Here is a 17,812-nt window from a genome sequence, read left to right as displayed (position 1 = left end):
CAGGTAAAAGAGTCCGGGTGTGGGTGGGTGGGTGGGAAGAGCATCCTGGGCAAAGGAAGTACAGATGTGGAACTGTCAGCAAGTATGGCACATTCTGGAGTTGAAAACGAGGCGATACCATGGAACATGGATTGCACATAGGAAAGCGTTGAGAGATGAGATTCTCCAGGTAAGCAGGAGACAGATAAGGAAAGGCCTTAAATATCACGATGAATTTTGACTTTATTGTGTAGCCACTGAAGGATCTTAAACAGGAGAGTGAAATTATTTAATTTAGAAATATCTCCCCAGAAGGAAGCATAGAGTATATTGGGGGCAGTGAGAATAAATACAAAGAAACTAGTTAAAAGACTAGAAATACCGGGGGACGAAAATAAGACCATGATGAGGATGAAAGAAGGTGGCACCAGGAGCTTCAAATAGGTAAACAGAGGACAAAAGAAAAAGGGCCAGGATTCTGCCTAGATTTCTGGCTTGACCAACAAAGTGAAAGCTGATCACACTCCAGAGACAGGAAGTAGAAGAGGAGGAGGCTCGCATGGGAAGAAGTTTCATATCTATTGAATAAATTCTAGTACTTATGAGATGATCAAGTGAACATCTTCAATTGGCAGTTGAATCTGTAGATTGGGGGCAGAGGGAAGTGGTCTGAGTGAAAGAGCAGGTTGGGTATGTATCAAGTAGAAAAGCAAATGGGTAGGAAGAGTGATGAGAATGGAACTCGAGAGATGCCACCATTAAAGTGTGGGGGGTGAAGAGAGATCTCGAAGGCAAACGATAAGAGGCTAAGAGATGAAGAAAAACAGAATGAAATCCCAGAAGTCAACAGCTGTGGAAGTATCACGTACATGAATGGCAGAGCGTGAGGATAATTGAGAGATGAGTAAGTAAAGGTTCTGAGTTTATAGACTCCGTTTTCAAGAACTTTGCAAAGAGAAGGTGGGTAAGTAGACAGTAGCTAGAGAAGAACAAAGGGAGAGAGAGGGTTTCTTATATTTTTAATGAAATTCAAGAGGGAAGCCTATTGCGAAGGAGAGATTGAAGATACAGGAAAATAATAAATAAAGCAAGAATAGCTTAACCTGGCATAAGTGGGTAGGCATCTCTTCTGAAAAGAAGAACAAGAGTTAAAACCGGTATGAATGCAGCTAAGTTGTGGGGAGGGGTGAAATACAGGAATTCTCTGTCCAGTAGAATGTGAGGTGACCTGCTGAAATGGCAACTCATTGTCGAAGAGGATAGGGAAATAAAAAGAACAGAAATTTGGGAGCAGAGAGAGCAGGTAAATTATGCCAAAATACAGTGTTTTATTAATGATCAATAATACAATAACGTGTGTGTCTGTGCATACATGTGTGTGCGCGGATGGGATCTTTTGTCTTTATTTTTTGTTTTGATTTTCATTTGTTTTAGCTTTTCTTTTATTAAAAGTCTCTTTTAGTCTACGGCCATGCCACCCTGAACAAGCCCAATCCCGTCTGATCTCAGAAGCTAAGCAGGGTTGTGCCTGGTTAGTACTTGGATGGGAGACCACCTAGGAACACCAGGTGCTGTAGGCTTAAAAAATAAGGGCTTGTAAGCTGACAAGGTCCTTGCAATCTGTGAGGTCAACCAAGGGTCGCCTTGCCTAAAAAAAAAATAAAAGTTCCTTTTAGCAATTTAAGTGTAGCTTTCGCTGAGCATGGGCTGTTATTTTGACTGATGCTGCTGTGTATACTGCAACTTTAATATTGTGGCTTTTGCATGTAAATGTAGGATGTGATTCATATCACGATTCAACGTATTCTGAATTGCACTTCTTTTGGTTCTGGACAGGACTACCTGGAAATTAAAAGAACGATTTTTCCAAGATTTTACTTTCTTAGCAATGCTGAACTTCTTGACATTCTAGCGGAGAGCAGAAATCCTGAGTCTGTACAGGTAATATTCTTCACTCAGCAATATTATTTCCCAACCAAGTCAGACTGTTATTGACAGAAAGTTATTGACATCTGTTTCTGGTCCACAGCCTCATCTTGTGAAATGTTTTGAAAATATAAAACAATTATTGATATGGAAAGAAGAAATCGGCCCTCCTACCGTAATAATGCTCATATCTGCGGAAGGGGAGACTCTCGTGCTGCCAAAGTACAATGTTTATGTTACAAACTAAGCATTTAGACCTTGTAAAACTTTATGTAAAACCTCTGCTTGGAAATTTCTGATATTTCATGGAAATTTGCTAAGTAAACCATTTCTTCAAAGATAATGTACTCATGCAGAATTTTATATCTATATTAATATTATCCTGAAAGCCAACACGAGGTTTATTATTTAAACATTGATAGGAAGGAAATTTGCTATTCGCTTCGGGTTATAGGTGCTACTTCCGCTGTTGCTCCAACTGACCGGTCTTGTCAGGAATGGCTGCCAGCTAGGGCCTCCCATTACACTGGTCTAGTTCGCCAGCCTGGCATGGGCTTCCTCATTTTTGGAATGTAGCTCCTGATGTGAATGAATTTAAAAAATGCTGTACCACTCCTTCTCTTAACTCGATCCTCACCTAGGCTTACTATTTCAAAGATCCAATGAGAAATAATAATAATTTTAAAAAAAAGTTTTGTAATATAATTTATCTATTTTGTAAATTCATATTTAATGGAAACTCTTAATTTTGTAAATTCATAGTTTTGATGTCGGAATTTCCTAAAGCTAGGTGATATGTTTTCTGCATAGTTTTTTCCATTAAGATCTCGGAAAACCAAAAGATATCACAGAATTATAGTTCTTTGGTCCATGAATGTTAGGTGTAGAAAATGTAGTCTACAGGTTGATCAAAGGAATGAAACATTAATAAAAATAATTCTTCATCTATTATTTTTGAAAAATTATAGGAAAATTCGCGTAAGAAGTGCTGTAGAACAGTGGCTGGTAAATGTAGAGAAAAGCATGTTTGATATGCTGACAAAGTAAGTACAATGTTCAAATCCTAAAATTTTTATGTACATATACATATATTTTTAACTTGGTTTTCTACTAATCTAAGCGGTAAGTATCCACAGAAATATATGAAGTAAAAGTCCTTCATGGCATGGGTTTTGATAACACGCGATGGCAAAATGATCATTGTTACAGCGTAACTGTCAGGTCGAGCGTGTAACCATGGACAATATTGCGTTTTTGTGTGCTGCGTGATTCAGACGTATCTGAAAACCGGCTGATCTGCCTGCTTTAAAAGACCAAGTGCCCAGTAAGCCTCCAGTCCCCGCCCACTTCACTGCCTCGCGTTTCTGTCCCACTTCTGCTTCCGGGAATTCATTACTGTCTTTTTAATGTTCTCCTACTTATATTTTAATCTATCATTGCTATTTGTTTAGAGTGAAGAAAGAACCTGCCTCAGAATGTGAACTTTTAAATCTAATTTGACTAGAATAGTCATTTACATTTCTCATTATTTACTGATGGTTACAGAAAGGCTATGGGTCTTGAAGTTTTAAAATCTGTATTTATTAATACTCTCCTGAATGCCAACACAAGGTTTCTAGGGCAGATTATTTTTTGTTTACATGAGTAACCATGGTGGCTTTCCTTTGCTCCAATCCTTACACTTGGGGTGATGTGATAAGTACAAGATGTACTTATATGTGAGGCAGTTGCTTCTGTAGGCAAGGAACCCTCAAAAGTGCATCTGGGCATTTTAGAGACAGATGTTCCATGACCGCTCTGGGATTTTTTACAATTCTTTAAAAAACATCATTCTCTTTTCATGTTGTTTAGGTTGACAAATTTTGTACATTTTTAAAAAGAAGTTACAGTGAGCATCCTTCTTTTGTCCCTAATTTTATTGCGAAAGCTTCTAATGTTTCACCATTTGTTATGATGCTTAGGTTTCTGGAATACACCCCTTGTCAAAGCAGAGTTTTATTCTATTCCTAGTTTGCAAAGTTTTTAATAAAGGATGTTTAAGTGCATTAAATGATTTTTCTGAATCTATTGAGAAACTCATATACAGTTTCACCTTCAATTCGTGGCTATCCTGAATTATGTTAATAGATTTCCTTATGTGAACTTTCCTTGATTTTCTCATTCATTTTTTGGTCTACTTTATTTATAGGAAACTATATAGACATTTCCTACTTTTTTGTGAATTTGTCAATTTCTTTTTTTATTTCGAACCCTTATTTCTAACATCATATACTTTGATGCTATATTGTTATACAGAAACCTTAGTAGAGTATACCTTTCGTCAAAACATCAGTACTTATACCAGTCTATATTTTTTATTAAATGCTATTTGTTTAACATTAATAACTAACATATCATACCAGTTTCCATGCCTAGAAACCTTGTGTTGGCATTCAGGAGAGTATTAATAAATACAGATTTTAAAACTTCAAGACCAATAGCCTTTCTATAACCATCAGGAAATAATTAGAACATGATATCACAATGTTATTTTTAATATTTCTGTGTCCTGTTAACGTTTCTTGAGTCAAATATAAAAAATAGACGTTAATTTTTGCTTCTATTTTGTTGGACGTTTACCAAGATCTCTGTGTTTGCGGTCAGTGCCGGTTAGTCTGTGTGCCCCGAAGGTCGTTCTGTGCCCTTTTCCGTGTGGTGTATATGCGGGGTGCTCATGCCCGCCGACGGGGTAACCTGATTCCTTCGCCTCGTAGCTTCCAGTTGCGTGGGGCAAATGTGAGGCTTCGTTTCTGCCTCGCTGGTTTTAGCAGAACCTGTGCTCCTTTACCCGAAGCCACAGCTCTTGACAGGGGGCACCTTTCCAACACCTCCAGCCGTCACCGGGTTCAGTGACGCTGCTCCCCTTGCCCCTTTGGGCCTTGGGGCGGTATCACTGCCCCCTGTTGCTACACGCTGGTGTTCGCCATCCCTGTCGGCTCCCTTAACCCTGCCTTCGTCTTGAGCTCTCGCCCACTAACCCTTTGAATGTGCTGTCTCCTGCCGACTGATAACACGGCCTTTCAGCATTTATTTTGATGACGCTCACATTTGGACTCATGCCTACCATTGTTCTGTATGTTTTCTAACAAATGGGCTTTGGGGTTTTTTGTTGTTGTTTTTGTTTGTCACTCAGCGTCGTTAAGATTGAGTTTCTTCACCTCTTTTGGTGTAGCTCTGCCAAAGTTATAAACATTTTCTTTGATCTTGTGACTACTTTTAAAATTTTAACACACTTAATAAAACATTTCCAGCTTATCCCGAAAGAACATGTATCACATCAAAATCCCCTCCCATCACCTCTTTCATGTCATAATCATTTAGGATGTTATTCCGAATCGCTGTATTTATTACGGATCAACAACTATCTACGCTTAGTAGTTTTTTGGGTTATTTGGGTTTTGTTCATTACTGTTTTTATAGGTCTCACATTTTAAAAATCACTTTCATTTTGCTGGATACATCTGCAAGTAATTTTTCCAGGAAGCATCGGTGGGTGGCCAATATTTTTATTTTGCCCTCATATTTGTATGCTAGTTCGGCTGAGAATAGAATTAATTCCAAATTCAAATTCAACTTATTGAACACTAGCTCCCCCAAATATCACCAGATAATCTGTTTATAAGACAAAGCTGAGTTTAGTGAGTAAGGGCGAGTGCCTCAGAGGAGGGAGCATACGATTGGAATATTTACTGGGATTTTGAAGTCGGTTTAAGGCAGGTCTTTCAATGTGGGTGTTTGATCAAGATTGGGTAACGATCAGGATTTAATAGTTTAAGATTGGTGGACAGAACAAAGCAGGATCTGCCCCTCTACACTGGGTTTTGGGGAAAATCATTTTTATTTTCACAAATGGTCATTATGCAATTCAGCCAAAATGGTAATAATAACACATTATTCAATATTCAAAAGTAGTTTCTTTTACCTAGAAGCCTTTTCCTGGCCTCTGGGTACAAACTTGCACTATTCTGTTTGGAGATATATTTTTATGTCATCAAATTTAACACAACTTTGGCAGTATTTTATCTTATCAGGAAGTGTCGACTGAAGATTTTCATAGTCCTAAGTCAACGTCTTTTCCCTGGCTGAGGGGCCATCAGACACCATCAGCCGTAAGGTGCATCTAGTTTCAGAGAGGTTAAATTGTGTCTCAGAATTGATGGAGTAAAGTCACTGTTTTCAGGATTTTTTCGCTCTCCCTCGTTAACGTGGCTCCCTCGTTTTACTTTTTCTGTCGGTGCGGATTTCTGCTCTTTTTCATGGTATTAGTTTTCCTAGAGCGTCGGTCACTCTTGATTGTCTGTTCATATTTGTACTGGGGATTCCCTCTTCTGTAAATAAGGTTGAGTTTCCGATGACAGCAGCCTACCTCCGGGATTGCCACTGAGCAGGTGGGAGCGTGCAGGACTTGGTCCATGAGTAGCTTTCCTGTTCGCGCGTAGAGATCCCTCTCCGCTTCTCCCGGAGGTTACAAACCACCTGTGACACATCACTGCTTCTCCGGTGCCAGCGCTGTTTCGAACATCCCACTTCTTACGGAGAAATACCAGGGTGGACTTCCTTTGTTTCCTTCCTTCTTCTCTCTCTACTTCCCTCCCTCCCTTTCTTTCTTGTAGTGCTTCAGGGTACATGGAGTCATTCCTGGCCCTGCTCTACTTCTCTCTGTAGCCCCAGACATTCCAGCCAGGAGACCTCACTGGACCCTTCTCTGAATTTTCCATCTGAATGGCTTTCAGTGCTCCGTGTGGGGCAGAGGATGTAGGGAGAAGCAGAGGCACTCTGGTTTTCCTATCAGAAAGCTCTCCTAATTATCCTCAAGGCCTACCCGTGCTCCCTCTTTGTCTGTGAAAGTAGATAGGAGTGCTCTTTGGTTTCTCTGCTCTATAATTCCATCCCAATTTGCTTTCCATCTGATAGAAATTTTTCAAGTTTTTGATGCCCTGGCACACACTTTCTTATTTTCTAATTCCATATATATACATATATATATTCATATATTTCTATCATTTGAAGGAATATGGTTCAGGATGAAAACAAATCTTGATGCACTCTCTCCTGATATAAACTATACAAAATCAGAATAAATATTTCCCAAACCCTGAAGGAAGTAAAAAATATATAGTGTCCTTGTGTGGATGTGTGCATTTGTATGAATATAAACAGAAAAAGAATAAGGATCAAAATAGCAAAGAACTAAATAACAAAGCCCAAAATAAAGTTCATAAATATTAATGTAAGTGTAGAATAAAATCTTAAGTAACCGATCTAAAGATTCTGTCAAGAGAAATGTAACTATATATTGTTTTGAGAGATGAAACAAGGAAATAAAAAAGTTATGAAATGAAAGTAGTAAAGATATTTTATGGTACAGCAACAACAACAAAAGAAATGCATTAAATAAAAGGTCATTTTAATTGATGAAGATACATTTCTCACTGATACTGATTTCAAATATATAAAACATTATTATAAACATTTATTCTCAGTGGCAATGATAAAGAAGATAGATAGCATTTGCAACTACAGCAAAAATGGAAAGAATCGAAATTTGCTTTAAATATTCAAATAAATTCTAAATAAATTTCAGATTGATAAGTTAAAAAAAAGAAGCCATTTACATATTAGAGGAAAATAAAGGAAATTTAGTGTTCAGAATTTCTAAAACATATCAGTGATACAATGTAAAGGGAAAGGTTGATCGATTTGCCTATACAGATGCTTACAACTTCTGTATGAAAAAAAGCCACCAAAATGATATTAAAACGTATACAGTTGACACACATTAATTTGGTCTTAAATAAAAATGTCTGAATATTTTTCATAAATCCTGTTTTCTCCATTATAATTTTTAAAGCTAAATGCAGGACTTTATCATTAAAATTTATCTGGCGGTTTCAGCTTAGTACTCAATATTGTAGAAATTATTTTAAATACTGATTTTACCATTCCAAGCTAACACATATCATCTCCTAGTTTAATATAGTTTTTTCCATCCCAGAGATTCAATAGCATCATCGGAAAAGTGCAGATGATATTTAAAAGGAATTTAAAGAATATGCATTATGCGCAAATCAAGGCTCTATTAATGCTATTTGGTCCCATACATATACCTAAATTAGGACAACAAAAAAATCGGAGATCCTAAAGATAAGTTCCCCTGTGATACTGTCATGCCAGATCATTAAATGGCCACAATCAATGATGAGGTATAAATAATATAAATAATTTTTTATTTTTTAGATTTGTAAGCCAAGGAGTTGAAGACTGGAACCACCAAACTTTTTCTCTGTGGGCGGTGTCTCACCCAGGACAAGTGGTGCTCGTTGTGGTAAGTACATGCTGCTTTGCTGTGTAAGTACTTAACTGTACAAACACAAACACCCTGCCGAAAAAGCAGAGGTTTAGAATTAAGTCATTACGAAGCGTATTGGTATGTGTAGCTTATTTGAAATGCATTAAGAAATAAGATAGACAGACGGATAGATAGATATGTGATAAAGTATATATAGCAAAAAGTTAATTGTAGAATACAAGTGATGGGTATATGTGTATTCATTTTATAATTCCTTCAACTTTTCCATAGTTTGAAATTTTTCATAATAATGTCGAATGAAAATCTTACTTTCCTAAAGACATCACCGTATTACACTATTATTTTTCTACTGCTGTCATTAAAAAGTTACTACAAACCTCGTTACTTAAAACAACGCAATTTAGTATCTTAACGTTTGCTAGGTTAGGAGGCCAACGCAGTATCACGAGCCTAAAATCAGGGTGTCAGCAGGGCTGCGGTCCTTTCTGGGGCCTCTTGGGAAGACACCGTTTCCTTGTCTTTTCCAGCTTCTGGAGGCCACTGGTGTTTCTTGGCTTGGCTTCCATTATCTTCGAAGCTAGCTGTGTTGCATCTCTCTGACCATTCTCTATAGTCATATCTCCGTCTGCTAACAGGCAGAAAAAGGTCTCCAATTTTAGGGGTCCATGTGATTACATTGGGCCCACTCAGATAACCTACAAGCCTCTTGGCATCCCCCCCTCCATTAACTTTAAGAGATAGATCAAATAACAAGTTACATAAAGTACCTGAAAACTATGATTATAGACTTAATATATTCTAGAGAGAGTACTTCTGACTTCAACTGAGGAAACAGTACTGATTTCATCTTGGAGTTTTCTACCGTTATGACTGTCCCTAAGTTATTACTTAGCCTAGTGATGGTGCGTTAAGTATACAACATGTACGAAGTAGAAATATTGCTGATAAATATATTTCCACTTATTAACGAATAAAGCCCCCACAAGCATCAATCCGAATTTAATCTCTAACTCTCAAATACATACAAATTTGTAAGCTCTCTCTTTCACACACACACAAACGCACTCACACACGTACACACACTACGTATACTTCGGGAAAACATCTGTTTTCATTTACAAAATTGATGCTTCGATGATCATGTTTATATCTCACTTTTTCAGAGCCAGATCATGTTTTATAACGATTGTGTCAAAAGTTTTGTGAGTTCTCATCCAAGAGAACAGTTGGAAAAAGTCCATGCCGATACGATACGCCGTCTAGAAGAGGTTGCAGAGATGGTAGGGCTGGACACGAATAACTCGCGAACGAAAACTGTCCTTGGGGCATTGCTTTCCCTCTGTGTCCACTGCAGAGATATAGTGAGAGATTTACTACTTAAAAATATTTTCAATGCAGAGGATTTCGAGTGGACAAGGTAGGTAGATGTCAATTGTTACTCTCCATAAAATACTTTCTCACTTACCCTCTCTGCGTACATTAATTCTCTATCGTAAACTTTGTCAAATCTGAACTTTAATTTTCTAGGATTTATAGAAATTCTAAGCGGATCGTGCCAGTTCGAGCACCATATTCCAGTGCTTTCTTCTTTCTCTCATCTTCTTTGTAACTTCTTTCTGCTTTACCTTCCTGGGCTGACTGTCTTCTCAGAGATAGTTGCATTTTCCCTTTCGCTATTCAGCCAGAGGGCAGTTTTTCAATGGGTAGAGAGCAAAGCTCTACCTTAAGCCCCTTCTTTCCAATGTGTGCTGTCAGTTCTGGAAACAGAGAACATTTCCAGCCAATTCTCTAACTCAGAATCCCCTTCCACCTACCTAGAGTCAATTACTGTGTATTTGTACATCTGTAGTACTTCATGTCCAAGTAGGAAACTATAGAAAAATAGAGCCACTCAGTCTCTATTTGAGAAGAGATGAAGTATAAGATTCCTATAACAAATGAAGTTTATTGTAGATAATAAGTATAATAAATGAAGTTTCAAACTTCTGAATTTTTTTCTAAGGTTTCCTCTGTTTATAGAATAACAACTGTCCTGCCCGCATAAAGTCATTGATTCTCAAGAAAAGCTAATTTTTAAGAAATTCTACATTAGCATACATTTCTTGATTTTAGATATGACCATTTCCTTTAAACTCTAGGGAAAACGGAGTAGAAAGCAGCTTCCATATTTGGCTGAAACCACGCAGGTACATTCTACCTGACTATTTCATATTCGATATATATTCACATTTGTTTTACTGTAAAAGTACAAATGTATACATTCTTAACTGCCAAAGAAATGTGCCCTGTTTATAAACCATCGCCCTACAAAAAGTTTAGTGTGTCGTCATTACTTTCTATGAACTCTCTTTGAAAGTGAAAATGAAAAGTAGAAGAGCACATATAGAAAAGTAAACTAAAAAAAAAAAAGAAAATTCTAATAAGACTATTTGAGTGTGTGGTGATTCCAGGGCGACAGTTCCCAAACTGTATGCCAAGGCCACCCCCAGGGACCTCACAGGGCGCTGCAAAATATTTTAGATTTTTGAGGGACTCACAGGGATACACATCTGTCAGACACCAAGCAAACTGGGAGCGTCAGGTAATTCACAATTTTAACTTTAGATCACGCCGCAACCTTTCAGTGACTTCTTATCATCGTAAAGCTGGGTTTTTGACTGTCGCCCTGATAGAGAGGAAGCATCGAATGAAAACTAACATCGTACAGGAAACAAGATCGGTTGTATTCAACCTGATTCCAAGATCTGAGAAGTTGCGCTGTGCACAACAGGCACACACATCCCATGAGTAACTCTGGTTATTTAAGAATGAAACGAAAATGTTTTTCTTCAATGTATTTGTGTAATTTTTTTTAGACAAGCTACTATTTCATGAAGATAAAAATATTTATTAAACTTCTTTAGATCGAAACATTAATAAAAGATACTAGGAGATATTTCTTTCAGCCTAAAGTAATCATGAAAAATCACTGACATACTACAGGTATAGTAAACCAAGGAAGTTTGGGAACCTCTGTTGTAAAGGAAGAATAATAGACTAAAGCTCTGGAAATTGACATTCTATTTAAATAACGATTTAAGACCCGAATCATAAAATAATTGCTGGGGATCAACAGCCGACTAGATGAAGTAGAATAAACAATCAACAGACAGAGCAGTGAGTTCAATCAGAGTTGCAAAAAGAAAAGGAATAGAAAGGAGTGATGATAGAACACCATCAGGTGGATGAATATTCATATCATAGGGGATCCAAAAGAGGAAGACGAAGAAAATAGTGCCCGGGGCGGGGGGCGGTTTGGAGAAAGTTTATTCAAAGAAATAATGGCTGAAAACTCCTCTAACATGGAGAAAGATACATCCACATCTAGGAAGTTCAGAGTTCCAAATAAGATGAATGTAAAAAGATCCACGCCAAGGCACGTTACGTTTAAATTGTCAAATGGGAAAGACAGGGAGAGAACCTTAAAAGCAGAGAGAGAAAAACGACTTGTTATGTACGAGGGAACCCCCATAAGACATTCGGCAGATTTTTCGGCAGAAACTTTGCCATGAGGCAGGCCCTAAAGGCATGATACATACAAAGTACGGAAAGAAAAAACTGCCAAACAAGCCACTCTACTTGGCAGAACTGTCCTTCATAATTGAATAAGAGATAGAGTTTTCCAGACAAGCAAAAACTGAAAAAATTTATCACCACTAGCCTAGCTTGACAAGAAACGTTAAAGGGTTTTCTTCAGGCTGAAACAAAAGGATGCGAATTGGTAACAAGAAAACATAAAACTATAAATGTCACTGATAAAATAAATATATCGTTAAATACGGAAGTCTGTAATGTTGTAATGGTGGCGGGTAAATCACTTATAAATAGTTATATTTCTTAGTACAACTATTAATACGGTGAAAAAACAAAAGTAGTGACAATAAAAATACAATAATTTGTTGATGGATGCACAAAGTAAAAAGGTGTAAACCGCATTTGAAAAAAAAAAAAAACTAAAAGTAATTTTGCCCCAATAATATGAGCATTTAAAATATTGTTTTCAGACATCTGCAATATAAATGGAATGAAAAACAGAAGTTGTGCTACGTATCTCAAGGAAATGCCAGTTTCACTTATGGCTACGAGTACTTGGGCTGTACCCCACGACTGGTTATCACGCCTCTCACTAACAGATGCTGGCTGACTCTCACTGGAGCGCTGCACTTGAATCTAGGAGGCTGCCCCTGTGGTCCAGCGGGTACCGGGAAAACCGAGAGTGTCAAAGACCTAGCAAAAGTAAGTGGTTTTATATTCAGAAGAAAAACTTTTTTTTAAGTCACGCCAGCTTTAACGGTACCTGAAATTTACACCATTTGTGCTGTTAGGATGTTCATAACGTATAACTAGCACATTTATTAATTCGTACAATTCATAAATTAATTTTGGAATGCCTGTTACGTGCTGGGACTTGGGATCTCAGTGAAGCCAACATACGCTTTGTATTTACTTAGATACCACTATACTAACCGACTGACAGATGAGTGGTAGTTTCGTCTCCCTCCCCCTTCCCCTTCCCGTATTCTGAGCCTCATACACAGACTTTCACCTAGTCTTTGTGATTAATAGCTGAGAGTGTGTGTGTGTGTGTGTGTGTGCATGTGTGTGTGTGTGTGTGACAGAGAGAGAGAGACAGACAGACAGACAGACAGACAGACAGACCGGCAGACAGAAGTAACTGATGAAAGCAAAGGATACAGTTTATGACACCACTAAATGTTTTTTCTTCTCGGTTTTTGTTTTTATTCATTGATGTTTTTAAAAACAACCTTAATGTTCCATGTACAAATAAACTGAACCATAACTGTATATTTGCATTTCTACTATATTGTTTTTTGAATTTCTATATTTGGCATGTAATTCATCTTAAATTGCAAAACTTTCCTCAAAAGAATAAAGATATTTTATTACTCTAGAAGTTTAACATTAATATTTTGTGTCATAATTCAAGAAATATAATAAAATAATATTTTTGTTTCCCAGTCCTTAGGCAAACATTGCGTGGTATTTAACTGTTTTGAGGATTTGGATTATAAGGTAAAGATTATTTGTATGTACTCAGAATATTGCACACATAAAAGAAAAATTCATTGAGGTTTGAAAGAATAAACAAAATGTCTTAGAGAGACATTAAGTATTAATAGAACTGTAAATGCTATTAATTATTTTAAAATAATAGAATAGAAACTTAGAATGTAATATAAACTTCAAACATTATATAATTTGCTTTTATTTGATTGAACTACTTCTTAAGACTGGTTTTCAAATTTCTTGACAGAATATCTTTCTAAACAAAATCTAATGTGGAACCTGAATATATAAAAAAAATTAAGAGTACTACTTTATTCATATAAATTTATAAGTTCAAACTCTATACTTAAATTCACTAAAAAGGTCCATTAGGAACAATGAGTCTATTGCGATTAACACAAAAATTTGAGTCAGTATGTATAGATGATTACACTTTCATATGTCAGCCTTATTTTGTTGTGGTTGCACATAACCTAAGACATATCTCAAAACAATCTGAAATATTTATTAAAATTTCATGTACCTCAGTGCCTGTCACAAATTTACTCGGTTTCAAAACCCTCCACTTTATTTTGTTTTGTACGTCGAGTCCCAGTCTTCTACATTTGATTGCTGTCATTTTATTTGCAATTCAAAGCACGTTATCTCAGAGATCCTGCATGTCTAATTTGTGCTTATTTAGCACATTAAAAAATCAATGAACATAAATACGCTGATTAAATTATTATTCCTAAAACTCGCCTTTTTTTCTCTGAAAGGAAACTACTTTCCAGTAGGGCACAGTGGACTAGAGGTCCGGTGTGGCGAGTGGGGCTCTGGCCTGCTGAGCAAAACTTGAGGGGAACCAAAAAACCTAGCAATCGAGATAAATAATACTTTTAATGCAATATTATTTTAGAATCAAAATTAATGCCAAAAAAAAAAAAAAACCATGATAAACAAAATATCAGAATTTTAAATAAAGACAAATTCTGATTCCTGCAGCCAGAGGGAGGAGCCAGTTTCTGTTCTGGGGTCTGAGGGGCTCTTTCTCGCTCTCTCATCCCCTCTCCCTTCCCTCCCACACCTAACTAACGCTCCTCATTGAGTTCCGGTGTTTCTCAGCCAGTATTCAGTCCACAACTGCCCTGTTTGGCCGTTTGGCCTGACGACGGTTTTTGTTTGTTTTGTTGTTTTGTTTTAGCTGCCAGCATTTACAAACCAGGGGCACGCAGAACCGTGAAAATATAAGCTGCGGCCCTACCTTGATGAACCCCGTGAGCATGAAAGTTTGCTACTGCATGTTTAGACTTTTATGAGAGACAGAGAGTAGTTGAACCGTGCAGGAGTTTGAGTAGCTTTCAACATGAAAACAGTGTTTGGTTGGGGAAAAACATGCAGAAATTAATGTCCCAGTAAAAATTTCACCTACGTTTTAATTTTAGTAATTTTTTTTTCTTTTTTTTTTTAAGATAATAGGAAAATTCTTCTTTGGACTAGTTCAGTCAGGAGCATGGTGTTGTTTTGATGAATTCAATCAAATTGACGTGCAAGTTCTGTCAGCGATTGCCTCACAGATCCTGACAATTAAGGCCGCAAAAGACAGCTATTCGGTCAGGTACTTGTTGAATACATTCATACCTTTGGACTGCAGATTTGATCTACATTTACTGTTTAGTTCATTATTAGTAAGTGTTTTTTCTACACTCAGTGTTTAAGTGCGGGTGGTAGGGTTCTAAGCACAGACCAAGAGGGATGGCACTTATCTAGAAGTTTCTTTTGTTTGGCAAATAATAGAAAAAATGTATAACTAACTTTCGTGCCAACTCAGAGGTATCCAAACTTGCCCAAGCTTGGAACAACCTCCTGAACTACCGGGACAATGATGCAAATATATTCTGATTTCATTTTGAGTTTCGATTCTCTTGGTACCTTTTCATCTCATGATATTTCATTTGAAGAAACCAAAGTTTTTTCCTAGAATTCTATATTTTTTTTTAAAAAAACAAAATTATACTGGCCACACACCTGAAACTCCCTCTTAATCCCATTACTCTGAATTATTAGACTTTAATTGAAAAATCTTATAATAACAGTATTTGTATGTTAGAATTACTAACGTTTACGAATCCAAACAAAAACTTTTTTCTCTTCAGATAAATTCAGAAACTCAGGTGATTTACTTTACGGGCATAATTGGATTTGTAGCCTTTAAAATTTCTATTCCAGTTTGATATTTCTGATATTTCTTTTGCAATCTAATGTTTCTAACTCAAGCTAATGGACCCTCATGTCTAGCTGTATTCTCGAGGATTTTGTTCAATCAGAGCCAATGTTACGAGGCCTCACAGGTCTGTGGGTAGAAGTGGGGGCCCCAGTAACCCACATGCCACCAGTTCTTCAGCCTCTGCAGAGTTTCCCACAGTTCTGTCCTCTGGTTCTGTTCCACTCATGTCTCCTTCCCTGTTTGACCGCCCTTGCTGGTGTCAGCTGTCCATGGAATCACTCGATGGTTTCTCTCCATTGTCTCTGTCACTGGTGTCCATGTGAAGGGTTCTATATCACATTGTTCTCAACATTGTATAATTGGGGAATAAGGGGCAGGCTGTGCTCCACGCTGAAGCAGAAGCTCTATGGCGTGGCCATTCCGTGTTTCACTGTGTCATCCAGGCAGAGTTCTTTGTCCCAAGGGTCCCCTCAGGTTCTTTTTCCTGTGTATGTCATTCAGATGTGTCCCTTCCAGCCTCAGGCCCCTCGTAACATTGGCTCTGATTGAACAAAAGATCAAATAAATCGGAATCCCTGCAGGGCTCACAAGTTTGGCTTAAGATATGCTTTTTCTCTCCTCTTACCATTGTTTTGTCCCAGCATACTCTATTTGGATTTTAATGTAACACGGCCTTAGAAAAGTTCCCACCTCAGTTGTAGTTTTAACATACTTTGGCCTTGAGAAAACAATTCTCCTAGTGACGAATACTGTAATGTCTCGTAGGTTTGTATTGGAAGGAAAAGAAATTCGTATTAACATGTCTTGTGCAGTATTTGTCACCATTAATTATGAGTAAGTATCAGTTAATCTACAGTAGGGGTGGACATGGGACAAAATACTTTTCTTGAATCTTAACCATAGATGGCGTTGTCTGACATCGTATATCTCTCATTTACCCTCCACCACCATCCCTCTGAACCCCTCCACTACTCACATCATTTATAAATAGCTACAACCCTTCTCTCATCCATATGGACAATCTCGCATTACACTTCTGAACAAGGGATGTTTTCACGTCATGAATAGCCAGAGAGAAAGGAAAAGATCAGCAGTTTGTCACAAAATGGACACAGAAAAGCTGATGAGAGTAGCAGAAGGAAGAGGACGATCGTCACTATAGGACTGGAGCCTGGGCAGGTTCCATAAATAGCGTTTCTAGAATGTTAACGATGGTCCTGGTCCGGGACATCAGAGGGAACTCTTGTGAGGTGAATCAGAGGAGGAGGCACAGGAAGAAAAGATCGTAAACTGAGAAGCTTTGCGAGATGAAAAGTACAATAGAAATTATCTTAGAAACTTGTTTTCAGACAAAGATCACATAGAAAGCCAATAGAGTTTTGGGGGTATAGTTGTACTGTGTGGTACCTCATTTAAAAACTGAAAAGCGGTGTTTTGTTTGTCTGTTTTTCTTCTCCTCTTTAAGAAATGAAGGTCGAGTAGAACTCCCAGATAACTTAAAATCTCTATTTCGCCCAGTGGCAATGATGACTCCCCATTATCAAATGATTGCTGAAATAATCCTGTTTTCAGTTGGTTTCAAATCTGCAAAATCACTCTCCAGAAAGCTAGTTAACACTTACGAATTGGCTAGCAAACAGCTCTCGCAACAGGTAATGAACCGCTTTTCTCAAATAAAGGTAATTAGTTATATAAAACTTTTCTGATATTGGTCCAGGAATGACCTGGGAAAATAATGAATTTAGAATCCCAACAGCACATCAAGTCCATATCCCCATTTGGATGTAAGGTAATAGGTAAAGTCGGACAAGGCTTCACACCTTTCCTCTAAGATTTGGGGAGAGTGATTGAGTATCTGATATTTTAAATTATAGATGAGGAAGTTAACATTTAGAGCAGTGGTTTTCAGACTTTATCGTGCATCAAAATAATTTGGAGGACTCGTTAAAACACAAATATTTGGACCTTACCACCAGCTTTCTAATTGTCTGGGGTAGGGTTAGAGAATTTATAGTTCTAACCAGATCTCAGGTGTTCCTGATGTGGCTGATCTGAGTAGTACCACAATTTGAAAATTATTGTTCCACGATATGCCGGCTTAATGAGTATTTGTTTGTAACCCAAAATAGTTAGGACAGCTAACCGCATTATTTTCAAAGTGTTCCTCTTTACAAGATTTTTTTTCAATTCATCTCTCTATGTCAGAGAAAATGTAATTTAGATAGTGATAGTTTTTAATACCTTTAATAGTTATCCATTGTCCTTTAAGAAAGAGACTTTTAAGA

At 37.4% G+C, this 17,812-nt stretch overlaps 1 protein-coding gene and 1 pseudogene across 1 annotated transcript in view; both read left to right on the top strand.

The window, feature by feature from the left end:
* The window catches only part of DNAH14 (dynein axonemal heavy chain 14), a 150,563-nt gene that overhangs the window by 66,128 nt on the left and 66,623 nt on the right, over nt 1–17,812 (top strand). The window contains exons 23-31 of the mRNA XM_006916239.1: nt 1,816–1,920; nt 2,009–2,127; nt 2,874–2,949; nt 9,388–9,671; nt 12,298–12,529; nt 13,274–13,327; nt 14,773–14,918; nt 16,293–16,361; nt 16,993–17,179. Coding sequence (XP_006916301.1) covers nt 1,816–1,920; nt 2,009–2,127; nt 2,874–2,949; nt 9,388–9,671; nt 12,298–12,529; nt 13,274–13,327; nt 14,773–14,918; nt 16,293–16,361; nt 16,993–17,179 — 1,272 coding nt within the window. The remainder of the gene's footprint in view (nt 1–1,815; nt 1,921–2,008; nt 2,128–2,873; nt 2,950–9,387; nt 9,672–12,297; nt 12,530–13,273; nt 13,328–14,772; nt 14,919–16,292; nt 16,362–16,992; nt 17,180–17,812) is intronic.
* On the top strand, nt 1,441–1,559 carry LOC112483279 (annotated as a pseudogene).

Source organism: Pteropus alecto, unplaced genomic scaffold (genome assembly GCF_000325575.1).
Source record: "Pteropus alecto unplaced genomic scaffold, ASM32557v1 scaffold65, whole genome shotgun sequence".
NCBI classification, from domain to species: Eukaryota; Metazoa; Chordata; class Mammalia; order Chiroptera; family Pteropodidae; genus Pteropus; species Pteropus alecto.
The sequence above is the reverse complement of the archived record's forward strand: the minus strand, read 5'-3'. Positions and strand labels throughout refer to the sequence as shown.